Source organism: Oncorhynchus gorbuscha, linkage group LG11 (assembly GCF_021184085.1).
Source record: "Oncorhynchus gorbuscha isolate QuinsamMale2020 ecotype Even-year linkage group LG11, OgorEven_v1.0, whole genome shotgun sequence".
In the NCBI taxonomy this organism is placed as follows: domain Eukaryota; kingdom Metazoa; phylum Chordata; class Actinopteri; order Salmoniformes; family Salmonidae; genus Oncorhynchus; species Oncorhynchus gorbuscha.
The window spans coordinates 1,869,217-1,888,441 of NC_060183.1; the positions used below are offsets into that span (position 1 = coordinate 1,869,217).

The following is a 19,225-nucleotide window of genomic DNA, read 5'->3' on the forward strand; positions in this document are numbered from 1 at the left end:
TAGGGAATATGGTGCCATAGGACTCTGATCTAAAGTAGTGCACTATATAGGGCATAGGGCTCGGATCTAAAGTAGTGCACTTTATAGGGCATAGGGCTCTGATCTAAAGTAGTGCACTACATAGGACATAGGGCTCTGGTCTAAAGTAGTGCACTACATAGGGCATAGGGCTCTGATCTAAAGTAGTGCACTATATAGGGAATATGGTGCCATAGTGCACTACATTAGACCCGAGCCCTATGTAGGGAATATGGTGCCATAGTGCACTACTTTAGACCCGAGCCCTATGTAGGGAATATGGTGCCATAGTGTACTACTTTAGACCCGAGCCCTATGTAGGGAATATGGTGCCATAGTGCACTACTTTAGACCCGAGCCCTATGTAGGGAATATGGTGCCATAGTGCACTACTTTAGACCCGAGCCCTATGTAGGGAATATGGTGCCATAGTGCACTACTTTAGACCCGAGCCCTATGTAGGGAATATGGTGCCATAGTGCACTACTTTAGATCCGAGCCCTATGTAGGGAATATGGTGCCATAGTGCACTACTTTAGACCCGAGCCCTATGTAGGGAATATGGTGCCATAGTGCACTACTTTAGACCCGAGCCCTATGTAGGGAATATGGTGCCATTGTGCACTACTTTAGACCCGAGCCCTATGTAGGGAATATGGTGCCATAGTGCACTACTTTAGACCCGAGCCCTATGTAGGGAATATGGTGCCATAGTGCACTACTTTAGACCCGAGCCCTATGTAGGGAATATGGTGCCATAGTGCACTACTTTAGACCCGAGCCCTATGTAGGGAATATGGTGCCATAGTGCACTACTTTAGACCCGAGCCCTATGTAGGGAATATGGTGCCATAGTGCACTACTTTAGACCCGAGCCCTATGTAGGGAATATGGTGCCATAGTGCACTACTTTAGACCCGAGCCCTATGTAGGGAATATGGTGCCATAGTGCACTACTTTAGACCCGAGCCCTATGTAGGGAATATGGTGCCATAGTGCACTACTTTAGACCCGAGCCCTATGTAGGGAATATGGTGCCATAGTGCACTACTTTAGACCCGAGCCCTATGTAGGGAATATGGTGCCATAGTGCACTACTTTAGACCCGAGCCCTATGTAGGGAATATGGTGCCATAGTGCACTACTTTAGACCCGAGCCCTATGTAGGGAATATGGTGCCATAGTGCACTACATTAGACCCGAGCCCTATGTAGGGAATATGGTGCCATAGTGCACTACTTTAGACCCGAGCCCTATGTAGGGAATATGGTGCCATAGTGCACTACTTTAGACCCGAGCCCTGTGTAGGGAATATGGTGCCATAGTGCACTACTTTAGACCCGAGCCCTATGTAGGGAATATGGTGCCATTTGGGACGTATCCCTTCTCTCTTATCTCCCAGGATGCACCATAACTCAATGTAGGATCTGCTTCTTCTATACTGGATCTATTTGTCTTTTCTTTCTCTGTCTGTATGTTATCTATTCTCTCATTGTTTCTCCTAGACATGGCCTGTCTGTCTGTATGTTATCTATTCTCTCATTGTTTCTCCTCCTAGACATGGCCTGTCTGTCTGTATGTTATCTATTCTCTCATTGTTTCTCCTAGACATGGCCTGTCTGTCTGTATGTTATCTATTCTCTCATTGTTTCTCCTAGACATGGCCTGTCTGTCTGTATGTTATCTATTCTCTCATTGTTTCTCCTAGACATGGCCTGTCTGTCTGTATGTTATCTATTCTCTCATTGTTTCTTCTCCTAGGCATGGCCTGTCTGTCTGTATGTTATCTATTCTCTCATTGTTTCTCCTAGACATGGCCTGTCTGTCTGTATGTTATCTATTCTCTCATTGTTTCTCCTCCTAGACATGGCCTGTCTGTCTGTATGTTATCTATTCTCTCATTGTTTCTCCTCCTAGACATGGCCTGTCTGTCTGTATGTTATCTATTCTCTCATTGTTTCTCCTCCTAGACATGGCCTGTCTGTCTGTATGTTATCTATTCTCTCATTGTTTCTCCTCCTAGACATGGCCTGTCTGTCTGTATGTTATCTATTCTCTCATTGTTTCTCCTCCTAGACATGGCCTGTCTGTCTGTATGTTATCTATTCTCTCATTGTTTCTCCTAGACATGGCCTGTCTGTCTGTATGTTATCTATTCTCTCATTGTTTCTCCTAGACATGGCCTGTCTGTCTGTATGTTATCTATTCTCTCATTGTTTCTTCTCCTAGACATGGCCTGTCTGTCTGTATGTTATCTATTCTGTCATTGTTTCTCCTCCTAGACATGGCCTGTCTGTCTGTATGTTATCTATTCTCTCATTGTTTCTCCTCCTAGACATGGCCTGTCTGTCTGTATGTTATCTATTCTCTCATTGTTTCTCCTAGACATGGCCTGTCTGTCTGTCTGTATGTTATCTATTCTCTCATTGTTTCTCCTCCTAGACATGGCCTGTCTGTCTGTCTGTATGTTATCTATTCTCTCATTGTTTCTCCTCCTAGACATGGCCTGTCTGTCTGTATGTTATCTATTCTGTCATTGTTTCTCCTCCTAGACATTGCCTCCCTGTGGGAGGTGCTGCATGGCCGACAGGGGCGGATCCAGAGTCACGGCACCAGACTGCAGATGGAGGACAGGTCTCTGGAGCAGGAGGGTCTGCGATATGGAGACATAGTGTTTGTGGATGTAGTAGATACATACAGGAACGTGCCTTCTAAACTACTGCAGTTCTACAAGTGGTACGTTCCCAGTGTGACTGGTCTAACTTCGCAACTACACTGCGAGAGTCGCGGTTTCCCTCTGTTAGCGTAGTTTTTGTTCTGCTACACCAGTAACATGGAAATGGACAGAAATCGTATAGTTTAGCTCTGCTGCTCTGGGCTACTCTGGGCTACTCTGGGCTACTCTGGGCTACTCTGGGCTGCTCTGGGCTGCTCGGGGCTACTCTGGGCTACTCTGGGCTACTCTGGGCTGCTCTGGGCTGCTCTGGGCTACTCTGGGCTACTCGGGGCTGCTTGGGGCTGCTCTGGGCTACTCTGGGCTGCTCGGGGCTGCTCTGGGCTACTCTGGGCTACTCTGGGCTGCTTGGGGCTGCTTGGGGCTGCTCTGGGCTACTCGGGGCTGCTCTGGGCTACTCTGGGCTGCTCGGGGCTGCTCGGGGCTGCTCGGGGCTGCTCTGGGCTACTCTGGGCTGCTTGGGGCTGCTCTGGGCTACTCGGGGCTGCTCTGGGCTACTCGGGCTACTCTGGGCTGCTCTGGGCTACTCTGGGCTGCTCTGGGCTGCTCGGGGCTGCTCTGGGCTACTCGGGGCTGCTCTGGGCTGCTCGGGGCTACTCTGGGCTACTCTGGGCTGCTCGGGGCTGCTCTGGGCTACTCTGGGCTGCTCTGGGCTGCTCGGGGCTGCTCTGGGCTACTCTGGGCTACTCTGGGCTGCTCTGGGCTACTCTGGGCTACTCTGGGCTGCTCTGGGCTACTCTGGGCTGCTCGGGGCTGCTCTGGGCTACTCTGGGCTGCTTGGGGCTGCTCTGGGCTACTCGGGGCTGCTCTGGGCTACTCGGGCTACTCTGGGCTGCTCTGGGCTGCTCTGGGCTACTCGGGGCTGCTCTGGGCTGCTCGGGGCTACTCTGGGCTACTCTGGGCTGCTCGGGGCTGCTCTGGGCTACTCTGGGCTGCTCTGGGCTGCTCTGGGCTACTCTGGGCTGCTCTGGGCTGCTCGGGGCTGCTCTGGGCTACTCTGGGCTGCTTGGGGCTGCTCGGGGCTGCTCTGGGCTACTCTGGGCTACTCTGGGCTACTCTGGGCTGCTCGGGGCTGTTCTGGGCTACTCTGGGCTACTTTACATCTATTCTTAATCTTAAGCCTCTTGCACACCAAGGATGATTTTCTCTTCCAAAAATATTTGCATGAACTTGCTGAGGATTTATTTTTATTTTTATGATGTTCCTTCGCTGGAAGACAGTTTCTCAATTTCCATTGATGTAAAAGCAGGAAACAGAGTCCTTCTGGAGCGACACCATTGATGTGAAAGCAGGAAACAGACTCCTTCTGGAGCGACACCATTGATGTGAAAGCAGGAAACAGACTCCTTCTGGAGCGACACCATTGAGGCCCTATAGTCCACTACTGTAGTTAGCTGAAAGGAATCAATTATGAAATTAAGTTCATACGAAAAAATCAGACTTGGTTTAAAAAGCTCTTTACTGGCTCTGCTATTCAGTGAATGTGTAAATTATCAAATAGAAATGATACGTACCATGCTACCATCCCCAGCCTGACGCTACTATCCCCAGCCTGATGCTACTATCCCCAGCCTGACGCTACTATCCCCAGCCTGACGCTACTACCATCCCCAGCCTGACGCTACTACCATCCCCAGCCTGACGCTACTATCCCCAGCCTGACGCTACTATCCCCAGCCTGACGCTACTACCATCCCCAGCCTGACGCTACCATCCCCAGCCTGACGCTACTATCACCAGCCTGACGCTACTACCATCCCCAGCCTGACACTACTATCCCCAGCCTGACGCTACTATCCCCAGCCTGACGCTCCTCTCCCCAGCCTGACGCTCCTCTCCCCAGCCTGACGCTACTCTCCCCAGCCTGACGCTACTCTCCCCAGCCTGACGCTACTATCCCCAGCCTGACGCTACCATCCCCAGCCTGACGCTACTATCCCCAGCCTGACGCTACTACCATCCCCAGCCTGACGCTACTATCCCCAGCCTGACGCTACTATCCCCAGCCTGACGCTACTATCCCCAGCCTGACGCTACTATCCCCAGCCTGACGCTACTATCCCCAGCCTGACGCTACTATCCCCAGTCTGACGCTACCATCCCCAGCCTGACGCTACTATCCCCAGCCTGACGCTACCATCCCCAGCCTGACGCTACCATCCCCAGCCTGACGCTACTATCCCCAGCCTGACGCTACTACCATCCCCAGCCTGACGCTACTACTATCCCCAGCCTGACGCTACTACTATCCCCAGCCTGACGCTACTATCCCCAGCCTGACGCTACTATCCCCAGCCTGACGCTACAGCTGAAAACTGTTGTTCTGATTTAAAGCAATAAAATTGGCCTTCTTTAGACTACTTGAGTATCTGGAGTATTCAGCATTTGTGGGTTTGATTACAGGTTCAAAATGGCCAGAAACAAAGCACTTTCTTCTGAAACTCGTCAGTCTATTCATGTTCTGAGAAATTAAGACTACTCCATGGGAGAAATTGCCAAGAAACTGAAGATCAGGTAGAACATTGTGTACTACTCCCTTCACAGAACAGATCAAACTGTCTCTAATCAGAATAGAAAGAGGAGTGGGGCGCCCCGGTGCACAATTGAGCAAGAGGACATTAGAGTGTCTAGTTTGTGAAACAGACATCTCACAAGTCCTCAACTGGCAGCTTCATTAAATAGTACCCGCAAAACACCAGTCTCAACGTCAACAGTGAAGAGGCGACTCCGGGATCCTGGCCTGCTAGGCAGAGTTGCAAAGAAAAAGCTAAATCTCAGGAAGATTGGAAAAAAAGTGTTATGGACAGACAAATCTTAAGTTTTTGAGGTGTTCGGATCACAAAGAAGAACATTCGTGACACGCAGAAAAGATGCTGGAGGAGAGAACCATCTGTCAAGCATGGTGGAGGCAATGTGATGGTCTGGGGGTGCTTTGGTGCTGGTAAAGTGGGATATTTGTACAGGGTAAAAGAGACCTTGATGAAGGAAGGCTATCACTCCATTTTGCAACGCCATGTCATACCCTCTGGACGGCGCTTAATTGGAGCCAATTTCCTCCTACAACAGGATAATGACCCAAAGCACAGCTCCAAACTATGCAAGAACTATTTAGGGAAGAAGCAGTCAGCTGGTATTCTGTCTGTGCTTGCCACTCCATTATAGTCAATGGATCTCAACCCTATTGAACTGTTGTGGGAGCAGCTTGACCACATGGTACGTAATAAGTGCCCATCAAGCCAATCCAACTTGTGGGAGGTGTTTCAGGAAGCATGGGGTGAAATCTCTTCAGATTACCTCAACAAATTGACAACTAGAATGCCAAAGGTCTGCAAGGCTGTAATTGCTGCAAATGGAGGATTATTTTACGAAAGAGAAGGTTGAAGGACAAAAAGTATTTTATTTATTATTATTTATAACCTTGTCAACTTCTTGACTATATTTCTTATTCGTTTTGCAACTCATTTCATGTATGTTTTCATGGATAACAAGGACATTTCTAAGTGACCCCAAACTTTTGAATGGTAGTGTGGTTATGTTGTCTGACAGGTGGGTTAATTCATGATCTGTTGTCTGATAGGTGGGTTAATTCATCTGTTGTCTGATAGGTGGGTTAATTCATCTGTTGTCTGATAGGTGGGTTAATTCATGATCTGTTGTCTGATAGGTGGGTTAATTCATCTGTTGTCTGATAGGTGGGTTAATTCATGATCTGTTGTCTGATAGGTGGGTTAATTCATGATCTGTTGTCTGATAGGTGGGTTAATTCATGATCTGTTGTCATCTGTTGTCTGAGGTGGGTTAATTCATGATCTGTTGTCTGATAGGTGGGTTAATTCATGATCTGTTGTCTGATAGGTGGGTTAATTCATGATCTGTTGTCTGATAGGTGGGTTAATTCAGGTGGGTTAATCTGTTGTCTGATAGGTGGGTTAATTCATGATCTGTTGTCTGATAGGTGGGTTAATTCATGATCTGTTGTCTGACAGGTGGGTTAATTCATGATCTGTTGTCTGATAGGTGGGTTAATTCATGATCTGTTGTCTGATAGGTGGGTTAATTCATGATCTGTTGTCTGATAGGTGGGTTAATTCATGATCTGTTGTCTGATAGGTGGGTTAATTCATGATCTGTTGTCTGATAGGTGGGTTAATTCATGATCTGTTGTCTGATAGGTGAGTTAATTCATGATCTGTTGTCTGATAGGTGGGTTAATTCATGATCTGTTGTCTGATAGGTGGGTTAATTCATGATCTGTTGTCTGATAGGTGGGTAGATAACTCCCTGCTGTTTTATAGGTCGGTGGGAAACGCTGCGTTTGATCTGCTCCTGAAGACGGATGATGATTGTTATATTGACGTGGACAAGGTTTTAATGAAGATCGACCACAAGGGCCTGAAGAGAGACAACTTCTGGTGGGGAAAGTGAGTACTGTACAGATACAGTGTGGTAGACGGTGTCTGGATACGGCGTGGTAGACTGTGTCTGGATACGGACACGGCGTGGTAGACGGTGTCTGGATACGGACACGGCGTGGTAGACGGTGTCTGGATACGGACACGGCGTGGTAGATGGTGTCTGGATACGGACACGGCGTGGTAGATGGTGTCTGGATACGGACACGGCGTGGTAGACTGTGTCTGGATACGGACACGGCGTGGTAGACTGTGTCTGGACACGGCGTGGTAGACGGTGTCTGGATACGGACACGGCGTGGTAGACGGTGTCTGGACACGGCGTGGTAGACGGTGTCTGGACACGGCGTGGTAGACGGTGTCTGGACACGGCGTGGTAGACGGTGTCTGGACACGGCGTGGTAGACGGTGTCTGGACACGGCGTGGTAGACGGTGTCTGGACACGGCGTGGTAGACGGTGTCTGGACACGGCGTGGTAGACGGTGTCTGGACACGGCGTGGTAGACGGTGTCTGGATACGGCGTGGTAGACGGTGTCTGGATACGGACACGGCGTGGTAGACGGTGTCTGGATACGGACACGGCGTGGTAGACGGTGTCTGGACACGGACACGGCGTGGTAGACTGTGTCTGGACACGGATACGGCGTGGTAGACTGTGTCTGGACACGGCGTGGTAGACGGTGTCTGGATACGGACACGGCGTGGTAGACGGTGTCTGGATACGGACACGGCGTGGTAGACGGTGTCTGGATACGGACACGGCGTGGTAGACGGTGTCTGGATACGGACACGGCGTGGTAGACGGTGTTCAGTAGGATCTAGGATCCTTTGAAGTTTATTTGGAAATCTGTTCCTAGATCAGCACTCCCCTGTTCCGTCCTGTAGTAGCTGAGTATATATTGGGGCGGCAGGTAGCCTAGTGGTTAGAGCATTGGGCGGCAGGTAGCCTAGTGGTTAGAGCGTTGGGCGGCAGGTGGCCTAGTGGTTAGAGCGTTGGGCGGCAGGTGGCCTAGTGGTTAGAGCGTTGGGCGGCAGGTGGCCTAGTGGTTAGAGCGTTGGGCGGCAGGAGGCCTAGTGGTTAGAGCGTTGGGTGGCAGGAGGCCTAGTGGTTAGAGCGTTGGGTGGCAGGAGGCCTAGTGGTTAGAGCGTTGGGTGGCAGGAGGCCTAGTGGTTAGAGCTTTGGGCGGCAGGTGGCTTGTGGTTAGAGCGTTAGGCCAGTACCCGAAAGGTTGCTGGATTGAATCCCCGACATGACAAGGTAAAAATCTGTCGTTCTGCCCCTGATCAAGGCAGTTAAAAAACTGTTCCTCGGTAGGACGTCATTGTACATAGGAGTTTGTTCTTAACTGACTTGCCTAGTTAATTGAAAGTTTAAACCAGGGGAAAACTGCCTAGACAGTTCTCCAGACTCATTTTGCTCAGAGCAGCTCCTAGTTAGATACATTCTAAGTGCCTGCCTGCCTGCCTGCCTGCCTGCCTGCCTGCCTGCCTGCCTGCCTGCCTGCCTGCCTGCCTGCCTGCCTGCCTGCCTGCCTGCAGCTAGGTGGTGGACCACATTTTTTTATTTTTTTTTATTTGATTTTTTTTAACCTTTATTTAACCAGGCAAGTCAGTTAAGAACATATTCTTATTTTCAATGACGGCCTGGGAACAGTGGGTTAACTGCCTGTTCAGGGGCAGAACGACAGATTTGTACCTTGTCAGCTCGGGGGTTTGAATTCGCAACCTTCCGGTTACTAGTCCAACGCTCTAACCACTAGGCTACGCTGCCACATTGGGAAATGTGTCTGTCTGATGTTCTTTCTTTCCCAGTTTCCGTCAGAGCTGGGCAGTGGACCGCATTGGGAAGTGGCAGGAGCTAGAATACGCCAGTCCAGCCTACCCGTCCTTTGCCTGCGGCTCGGGGTACGTGGCCTCCAGGGACCTCGTCCAATGGCTGGCCAGCAATGCAGAGCAACTCAAGGCCTATCAGGTACCGGGACCACACGGCACCAAACACTTTCAAAAAGAAAGGTGGACCAAGGCACTCTTCATATAATTAATTAAAATGCCTTTATTGGTATGGCGTGTTCAATAGAAACAACGTTTTAAAAATCTGGGGGGGATTTCTCACCCTACCTGTAGGGTCGTGATTGGTCCATTTGCTGTCATCTAGTGGACATTTTGACCAATTGCCCTCAGCTATTTTTAGACTGTTGTTGTTCATGTTTTGCTGTGTTCTAGTGTACTATGGAATATATAGCTTTCTTATTCTTGACACTTCTCCCAGTCATATTTAAGGTTAGAACTACCTTTCTAAGTGTCCTGGTACTTCTAGCTTGGAGTTGTATTTTTATGATCACATAGCTACAGTATTTCACTTTTTAATGTGTATAGTATTGTTTACTAGGTGTGTCCAATCAATTGTGTAACCACTCCCTCTTCTAATTAGGGCCAATTGGAAAAGCTGTTCACAAGAGGACATTGTGTTATTTCTTTGTACTCCCTGACGAAGGCCATGCAGCCGAAACGCGTCGGATTTTTAAAACTTTGTTTCTATTGAACATGCCATACTAATAAAGGCATTTTAATTAATTATATGAAGAGCGCCTTGGTCCTTCTTTGTTTTTGATGACCAATTCACCCCTTTTACCAAAGAGCACCTTCTGTCTACCAAAATGTACTATTGTGTACCTTAGAAGCGCTTCCCTTCCTCCTCTTTCTACCAGAAAAGCAAGGCACCATTGGAGACTCATAATGTGTTACGTTTTGTTTCAGGGGGAAGATGTGAGCATGGGGATCTGGATGGCTGCTGTTGGACCACAGAAATACCAGGTAAAGAACCAGATGATACTAGTATAGTAGAAATACTAGGTATAGAACCAGATGACACTAGTATAGTAGAAATACCAGGTAAAGAACCAGATGACACAACTATAGTAGAAATACTAGGTAAAGAACCAGATGGCACTAGTATAGTACAAATACTAGGTAAAGAACCAGATGACACTAGTATAGTAGAAATACCAGGTAAAGAACCAGATGACACAACTATAGTAGAAATACTAGGTAAAGAACCAGATGGCACTAGTATAGTACAAATACTAGGTAAAGAACCAGATGACACTAGTATAGTAGAAATACCAGGTAAAGAACCAGATGACACTAGTATAGTAGAAATACCAGGTAAAGAACCAGATGACACTAGTATAGTAGAAATACCAGGTAAAGAACCAGATGACACAACTATAGTAGACATACCAGGTAAAGAACCAGATGACACTAGTATAGTAGAAATACCAGGTAAAGAACCAGATGACACAACTATAGTAGACATACCAGGTAAAGAACCAGATGATACTAGTATAGTAGACATACCAGGTAAAGAACCAGATGACACTAGTATAGTAGACATACCAGGTAAAGAACCAGATGACACTAGTATAGTAGACATACCAGGTAAAGAACCAGATGACACTAGTATAGTAGACATACCAGGTAAAGAACCAGATGACACTAGTATAGTAGAAATACCAGGTAAAGAACCAGATGACACTAGTATAGTAGAAATACCAGGTAAAGAACCAGATGACACTAGTATAGTAGAAATACCAGGTAAAGAACCAGATGACACTAGTATAGTAGAAATACCAGGTAAAGAACCAGATGACACTAGTATAGTAGAAATACCAGGTAAAGAACCAGATGACACTAGTATAGTAGAAATACCAGGTAAAGAACCAGATGACACTAGTATAGTAGAAATACCAGGTAAAGAACCAGATGACACTAGTATAGTAGAAATACCAGGTAAAGAAAACCAGATGACACTAGTATAGTAGAAATACCAGGTAAAGAACCAGATGACACTAGTATAGTAGAAATACCAGGTAAAGAACCAGATGACACTAGTATAGTAGAAATACCAGGTAAAGAACCAGATGACACTAGTATAGTAGAAATACCAGGTAAAGAACCAGATGACACTAGTATAGTAGAAATAGCAGGTAAAGAACCAGATGACACTAGTATAGTAGAAATAGCAGGTAAAGAACCAGATGACACTAGTATAGTAGAAATACCAGGTAAAGAACCAGATGACACTAGTATAGTAGAAATACCAGGTAAAGAACCAGATGACACTAGTATAGTAGAAATACTAGGTAAAGAACCAGATGACACTAGTATAGTAGAAATAGCAGGTAAAGAACCAGATGACACTAGTATAGTAGAAATAGCAGGTAAAGAACCAGATGACACTAGTATAGTAGACATAGCAGGTAAAGAACCAGATGACACTAGTATAGTAGACATACCAGGTAAAGAACCAGATGACACTAGTATAGTAGAAATACCAGGTAAAGAACCAGATGACACTAGTATAGTAGAAATACCAGGTAAAGAACCAGATGACACTAGTATAGTAGAAATACCAGGTAAAGAACCAGATGACACTAGTATAGTAGAAATAGCAGGTAAAGAACCAGATGACACTAGTATAGTAGAAATAGCAGGTAAAGAACCAGATGACACTAGTATAGTAGAAATAGCAGGTAAAGAACCAGATGACACTAGTATAGTAGAAATAGCAGGTAAAGAACCAGATGACACTAGTATAGTAGACATACCAGGTAAAGAACCAGATGACACTAGTATAGTAGAAATAGCAGGTAAAGAACCAGATGACACTAGTATAGTAGAAATAGCAGGTAAAGAACCAGATGACACTAGTATAGTAGACATACCAGGTAAAGAACCAGATGACACTAGTATAGTAGAAATACCAGGTAAAGAACCAGATGACACTAGTATAGTAGAAATAGCAGGTAAAGAACCAGATGACACTAGTATAGTAGACATACCAGGTAAAGAACCAGATGACACTAGTATAGTAGAAATACCAGGTAAAGAACCAGATGACACTAGTATAGTAGAAATAGCAGGTAAAGAACCAGATGACACTAGTATAGTAGACATACCAGGTAAAGAACCAGATGACACTAGTATAGTAGAAATAGCAGGTAAAGAACCAGATGACACTAGTATAGTAGACATACCAGGTAAAGAACCAGATGACACTAGTATAGTAGAAATACCAGGTAAAGAACCAGATGACACTAGTATAGTAGAAATAGCAGGTAAAGAACCAGATGACACTAGTATAGTAGAAATAGCAGGTAAAGAACCAGATGACACTAGTATAGTAGAAATAGCAGGTAAAGAACCAGATGACACTAGTATAGTAGAAATAGCAGGTAAAGAACCAGATGACACTAGTATAGTAGAAATAGCAGGTAAAGAACCAGATGACACTAGTATAGTAGACATACCAGGTAAAGAACCAGATGACACTAGTATAGTAGACATACCAGGTAAAGAACCAGATGACACTAGTATAGTAGAAATAGCAGGTAAAGAACCAGATGACACTAGTATAGTAGAAATACTAGGTAAAGAACCAGATGACACTAGTATAGTAGAAATAGCAGGTAAAGAACCAGATGACACTAGTATAGTAGAAATAGCAGGTAAAGAACCAGATGACACTAGTATAGTAGAAATAGCAGGTAAAGAACCAGATGACACTAGTATAGTAGAAATAGCAGGTAAAGAACCAGATGACACTAGTATAGTAGAAATACTAGGTAAAGAACCAGATGACACTAGTATAGTAGAAATAGCAGGTAAAGAACCAGATGACACTAGTATAGTAGAAATAGCAGGTAAAGAACCAGATGACACTAGTATAGTAGAAATACCAGGTAAAGAACCAGATGACACTAGTATAGTAGAAATAGCAGGTAAAGAACCAGATGACACTAGTATAGTAGAAATAGCAGGTAAAGAACCAGATGACACTAGTATAGTAGAAATACCAGGTAAAGAACCAGATGACACTAGTATAGTAGAAATAGCAGGTAAAGAACCAGATGACACTAGTATAGTAGAAATAGCAGGTAAAGAACCAGATGACACTAGTATAGTAGAAATAGCAGGTAAAGAACCAGATGACACTAGTATAGTAGAAATACCAGGTAAAGAACCAGATGACACTAGTATAGTAGAAATAGCAGGTAAAGAACCAGATGACACTAGTATAGTAGAAATACCAGGTAAAGAACCAGATGACACTAGTATAGTAGAAATAGCAGGTAAAGAACCAGATGACACTAGTATAGTAGAAATACCAGGTAAAGAACCAGATGACACTAGTATAGTAGAAATACCAGGTAAAGAACCAGATGACACTAGTATAGTAGAAATACCAGGTAAAGAACCAGATGACACTAGTATAGTAGACATACCAGGTAAAGAACCAGATGACACTAGTATAGTAGACATACCAGGTAAAGAACCAGATGACACTAGTATAGTAGAAATAGCAGGTAAAGAACCAGATGACACTAGTATAGTAGAAATACCAGGTAAAGAACCAGATGACACTAGTATAGTAGAAATACCAGGTAAAGAACCAGATGACACTAGTATAGTAGAAATACCAGGTAAAGAACCAGATGACACTAGTATAGTAGAAATAGCAGGTAAAGAACCAGATGACACTAGTATAGTAGAAATACCAGGTAAAGAACCAGATGACACTAGTATAGTAGAAATAGCAGGTAAAGAACCAGATGACACTAGTATAGTAGACATACCAGGTAAAGAACCAGATGACACTAGTATAGTAGAAATAGCAGGTAAAGAACCAGATGACACTAGTATAGTAGAAATACCAGGTAAAGAACCAGATGACACTAGTAGAAATAGTAAAGAACCAGATGACACTAGTATAGTAGACATACCAGGTAAAGAACCAGATGACACTAGTATAGTAGACATACCAGGTAAAGAACCAGATGACACTAGTATAGTAGAAATACCAGATAAAGAACCAGATGACACTAGTATAGTAGACATACCAGGTAAAGAACCAGATGACACTAGTATAGTAGACATACCAGGTAAAGAACCAGATGACACTAGTATAGTAGAAATAGCAGGTAAAGAACCAGATGACACTAGTATAGTAGAAATACCAGGTAAAGAACCAGATGACACTAGTATAGTAGACATACCAGGTAAAGAACCAGATGACACTAGTATAGTAGAAATACCAGGTAAAGAACCAGATGACACTAGTATAGTAGAAATAGCAGGTAAAGAACCAGATGACACTAGTATAGTAGAAATAGCAGGTAAAGAACCAGATGACACTAGTATAGTAGAAATAGCAGGTAAAGAACCAGATGACACTAGTATAGTAGAAATAGCAGGTAACATAGTATGGTAGCCACCTGAAAACAGTCACCCTAAGCTCGTGTTATTCTTGTCTTTCACCTTGGTTGTTAACACGAATGCCAGTTAGCATTGATAAACCTTAATAAACCTAACCCTAATTGTCTGACTGTTGTCCGATGGTTGTTGTTGTTGTTGTTGTCCTCTCCCCAGGATGCAGGCTGGCTGTGTGAGAAGGACTGCTACCAGGACATGCTGTCGTCGCCCCAACACTCCCCCGAGGAGCTCCGCTCGCTCTGGGCTAGGAAGAGGGCCTGCGGGGACCCCTGTGGATGTCCCTGGGGACGTTAGCTAACAGTATGGGCAGGTAGTTAGCTAACAGTCTGGGCAGGTAGTTGGCTAACAGTCTGGGCAGGTAGTTGGCTAACAGTCTGGGCAGGTAGTTGGCTAACAGTCTGGGAAAGTAGTTAGCTAACAGTCTGGGCAGGTAGTTAGCTAACAGTCTGGGCAGGTAGTTAGCTAACAGTCTGGGAAGGTAGTTAGCTAACAGTCTGGGAAGGTAGTTGGCTAACAGTCTGTGAAGGTAGTTAGCTAACAGTCTGGGAAGGTAGTTAGCTAACAGTCTGGGCAGGTAGTTGGCTAACAGTCTGGGCAGGTAGTTGGCTAACAGTCTGGGAAGGTAGTTAGCTAACAGTCTGGGCAGGTAGTTAGCTAACAGTCTGGGCAGGTAGTTGGCTAACAGTCTGGGCAGGTAGTTAGCTAACAGTCTGGGCAGGTAGTTGGCTAACAGTCTGGGGAAGTAGTTAGCTAACAGTCTGGGCAGGTAGTTAGCTAACAGTCTGGGCAGGTAGTTAGCTAACAGTCTGGGCAGGTAGTTAGCTAGTCTGGGCAGGTAGTTAGCTAACAGTCTGGGCAGGTAGTTAGCTAACAGTCTGGGAAGGTAGTTGGCTAACAGTCTGTGAAGGTAGTTAGCTAACAGTCTGGGAAGGTAGTTAGCTAACAGTCTGGGCAGGTAGTTGGCTAACAGTCTGGGAAGGTAGTTGGCTAACAGTCTGTGAAGGTAGTTAGCTAACAGTCTGGGAAGGTAGTTAGCTAACAGTCTGGGCAGGTAGTTGGCAAACAGTCTGGGAAGGTAGTAACCTGTTCACTGCAAACAAGAGCCTTGTTGAACACAACTCCAGGTATCATCGTCTCAGTAGGATTGCTGATCTAGGAACAGGTCCCTCCTGTCCGTGTTAACTTATTAATTATGATTTAAAAAGGCTAAGCTGATCCTAGACCAGCACTCCGAGACGCTTGACACATACAGCCCTAGGTCTCTACAGTGTACAAAACATTAGGAACACCTTCCTAATATTGAGTTGCACCTGTTCAAAAGCACTTAAAATTTTTGTCTTGCCCATTCACCCTCTGAATTGCACACATACGCAATCCATGTCTCAAATATCTCAAGGCTAAAAAATCCTTCTTCAACCTGTCTCCTCTCCTTCATCTACACTGATTTGAAGTGGATTTATCAAGTGACATCAATAAGGAATCATAGCTTTCACCTGGATTCACCTGTTTAGCCTGTCAAGGTAAGAGCAGGTATTCCTAATGTTTTGTACACTGAGGACTTCAGTGATTGACGGGGACAATGGATACTGGTTTCTGGTTTCTGAACAGTGACATTTCCTGTCAAAAGGCAGGATACCGGCGTAACCAGATGTAAAGTGCTGAATGATGTGGGAGAGACACGGATGACCATGTTACGGTTCATTCTACTGGTGTTATTTAGTCAATTATTCTCCCAAGCTACTCCTCATCGTCAAGCCTCGGCAGTTTTTGTAGATTTCAAACCAACACCAAATTTGTCCCACATGACCCCCTATATTACCCATCTAGTGCACTAGTTTAGACCAGAACCCCCTATATTACCCATCTAGTGCACTAGTTTTGACCAGAGCCCCCTATATTACCCATCTAGTGCACTAGTTTAGACCAGAACCCCCTATATTACCCATCTAGTGCACTAGTTTAGATGTATTTGGGACACGGTCAGGGTTTGTGAAACGATGTACAGTACTATACCAACCCATTGGTGGTGTTATTGTATTGTCAGGCACCACATACAAACAACTGTCATCCAAAAGGAAAGTTTTTATCTAAACCTTTTTTATTTCACCTGAGAATGATCTCAATGAATTTGTTCAACACTTTTTTATAGATATGTGGAAGAACTCTAGATGAATGTAATAAGCAGTCCCAAATGGCACAAAAGCTAGTGCACTACTTTTGACCAGAGCCCTACTTAATAGAGGGAATATATGGTTTGGGACAGCGATTCAGGATCAATTGAGCACATTCCAGATTGGTCAATAAAAAAACATCACCTCTCAGAAACAGTGGTTTTCTTTGTTCATTCATTTCATGAATGGATATTTGTTTTAAATTGCAGGGCCAGTAATCAAGTAGCACTGATGATTGGTGACTGGTGATTGTGGACTGGTGATTGTGGACTGGTGATTGTGGACTGGTGATTGTGGACTGGTGATTGTGGACTGGTGATTGTGGACTGGTGATTGTGGACTGGTGATTGGTGACTGGTGATTGGTGACTGGTGATTGGTGACTGGTGATTGGTGACTGGTGATTGGTGACTGGTGATTGGTGACTGGTGATTGTGGACTGGTGATTGGTGACTGGTGACTGGTGATTGTGGACTGGTGATTGGTGACTGGTGACTGGTGACTGGTGACTGGTGACTGGTGATTGTGGACTGGTGATTGGTGACTGGTGATTGTGGACGGGTGATTGGTGACTGGTGATTGTGGACGGGTGATTGTGGACGGGTGATTGTGGACGGGTGATTGTGGACGGGTGATTGTGGACGGGTGATTGTGATTGGGGACTGGTGATTGGGGACTGGTGATTGGGGACTGGTGATTGGGGACTGGTGATTGGGGACTGGTGATTGGGGACTGGTGATTGGGGACTGGGGACTGGTGACTGGTGATTGGGGACTGGTGATTGGGGACTGGTGATTGGGGACTGGTGATTGGGGACTGGTGATTGGGGACTGGTGATTGGGGACTGGTGATTGGTGATTTTGGGGCTGGATCCAAATAGTACCCTATTTCCTATATAGTGCACTACTTTTAAAAATATTTTTTGACCAGAGTTGTATGGGGCCTAGTAGTGTACAATATAGGGAATAGGGTACCATTTGGCTTCTTTGCCTTGCTTAAGGGCTGATGGACAGATGTTTCACCTAGTCGGCTCGGGGATTACACCGTGTGTAAACCCCATGCCGAGAGTCTCTTAGATGATTGTAGTAGTCCGTACTGTCAGGCTACCGCAACTCCACCAGGACACCATTGGGGTCACACTGCCAAACTTCCAGGACACCATTGGGGTCACACTGCCTAACTTCCAGGACACCTTCAACACCAGTTGTCGCAGGAAGGGCCAAGAAGATCATCAAGGACCTGAGCCAACGCCGCTTCCATCACTCTGACTCCGGCAGTACAGGAACATCATGGCTAAAACTAACAGAATGGTCAATAGCTTCTACCCCCAGACCATCAGGTTGCTGAATAGATACTACTAGCTTCTACCCCCAGAACATCAGGTTGCTGAATAGGTACTACTAGCTTCTACCCCCAGACCATCAGGTTGCTGAATAGATACTACTAGCTTCTACCCCCAGACCATCAGGTTGCTGAATAGATACTACTAGCTTCTACCCCCAGACCATCAGGTTGCTGAATAGATACTACTAGCTTCTACCCCCAGACCATCAGGTTGCTGAATAGATACTACTAGCTTCTACCCCCAGACCATCAGGTTGCTGAATAGATACTACTAGCTTCTACCCCCAGACCATCAGGTTGCTGAATAGATACTACTAGCTTCTACCCCCAGACCACCAGGCTGCTGAATATATATACTACTAGCTTCTACACCCAGACTGCTGAATATATACTACTAGCTTCTACCCCCAGACCATCAGGTTGCTGAATATATATATATACTACTAGCTTCTACCCCCAGACCATCAGGTTGCTGAATAGACACTACTAGCTTCTACCCCCAGACCACCAGGTTGCTGAATAGATACTACTTGCTTCTACCCCCAGACCATCAGGCTGCTGAATATATATATATATATATACTACTAGCTTCTACCACCAGACCATCAGGCTGCTGAATAAATATATATATATATACTACTACTACTACTAGCTTCTACCCCCAGACCATCAGACTGCTGAATATATATACTACTAGCTTCTACCCCCAGACCATCAGGCTGCTGAATAGATACTACTAGCTTCTACCCCCAGACCATCAGGCTGCTGAATATATACTACTAGCTTCTACCCCCAGACCATCAGGTTGCTGAATAGATACTACTAGCTTCTACCCCCAGACCATCAGGCTGCTGAATAGATACTACTAGCTTCTACACCCAGACCATCAGGCTGCTGAATAGACACTACTAGCTTCTACCCCCAGACCATCAGGTCGGCCACCAATTGTGCAAGTTCTCCCACTTAAAAAGATGAGAGAGGCCTGTAATTTTCATCATAGGTACACTTCAACTATGACAGACAAAATTACCAAAAAAAATCCAGAAAATCACATTGTAGGATTTTTATGGATTTATTTTCAAGTTATGGTGGAAAATAAGTATTTGGTCAACAACAAAAGTTTCTCAATACTTTGTTATATACCCTTTGTTGGCAATGACGAAGGTCAAATGTTTTCTGTAAGTCTTTTCTGTAAGTATTTCAGTGTGTGAAAACTCAAGGTTTTCACACACTGTCGCTGGTATTTTGGCCCATTCCTCCATGCAGATCTCTT

General features: G+C 45.3%; 1 protein-coding gene across 5 annotated transcripts in view; it reads left to right on the forward strand.

Annotated features, from left to right (window-relative positions):
* Positions 1-15,851, forward strand: part of b3galnt2 (beta-1,3-N-acetylgalactosaminyltransferase 2) — a 41,225-nt gene extending 25,374 nt beyond the window's left edge. For 2 of the 5 annotated variants that reach the window (XM_046368401.1, XM_046368400.1), the window contains exons 8-12: positions 2,571-2,754; positions 7,048-7,173; positions 8,979-9,138; positions 9,924-9,980; positions 14,595-15,851. In XM_046368401.1, coding sequence (XP_046224357.1) covers positions 2,571-2,754; positions 7,048-7,173; positions 8,979-9,138; positions 9,924-9,980; positions 14,595-14,732 — 665 coding nt within the window. In that variant the 3' untranslated portion in view covers positions 14,733-15,851. The remainder of the gene's footprint in view (positions 1-2,570; positions 2,755-7,047; positions 7,174-8,978; positions 9,139-9,923; positions 9,981-14,594) is intronic. The other 3 variants (XR_006841171.1, XR_006841170.1, XM_046368402.1) reach the window with 3 other exon arrangements.
* Positions 15,852-19,225: the final 3,374 nt, after the last annotated feature.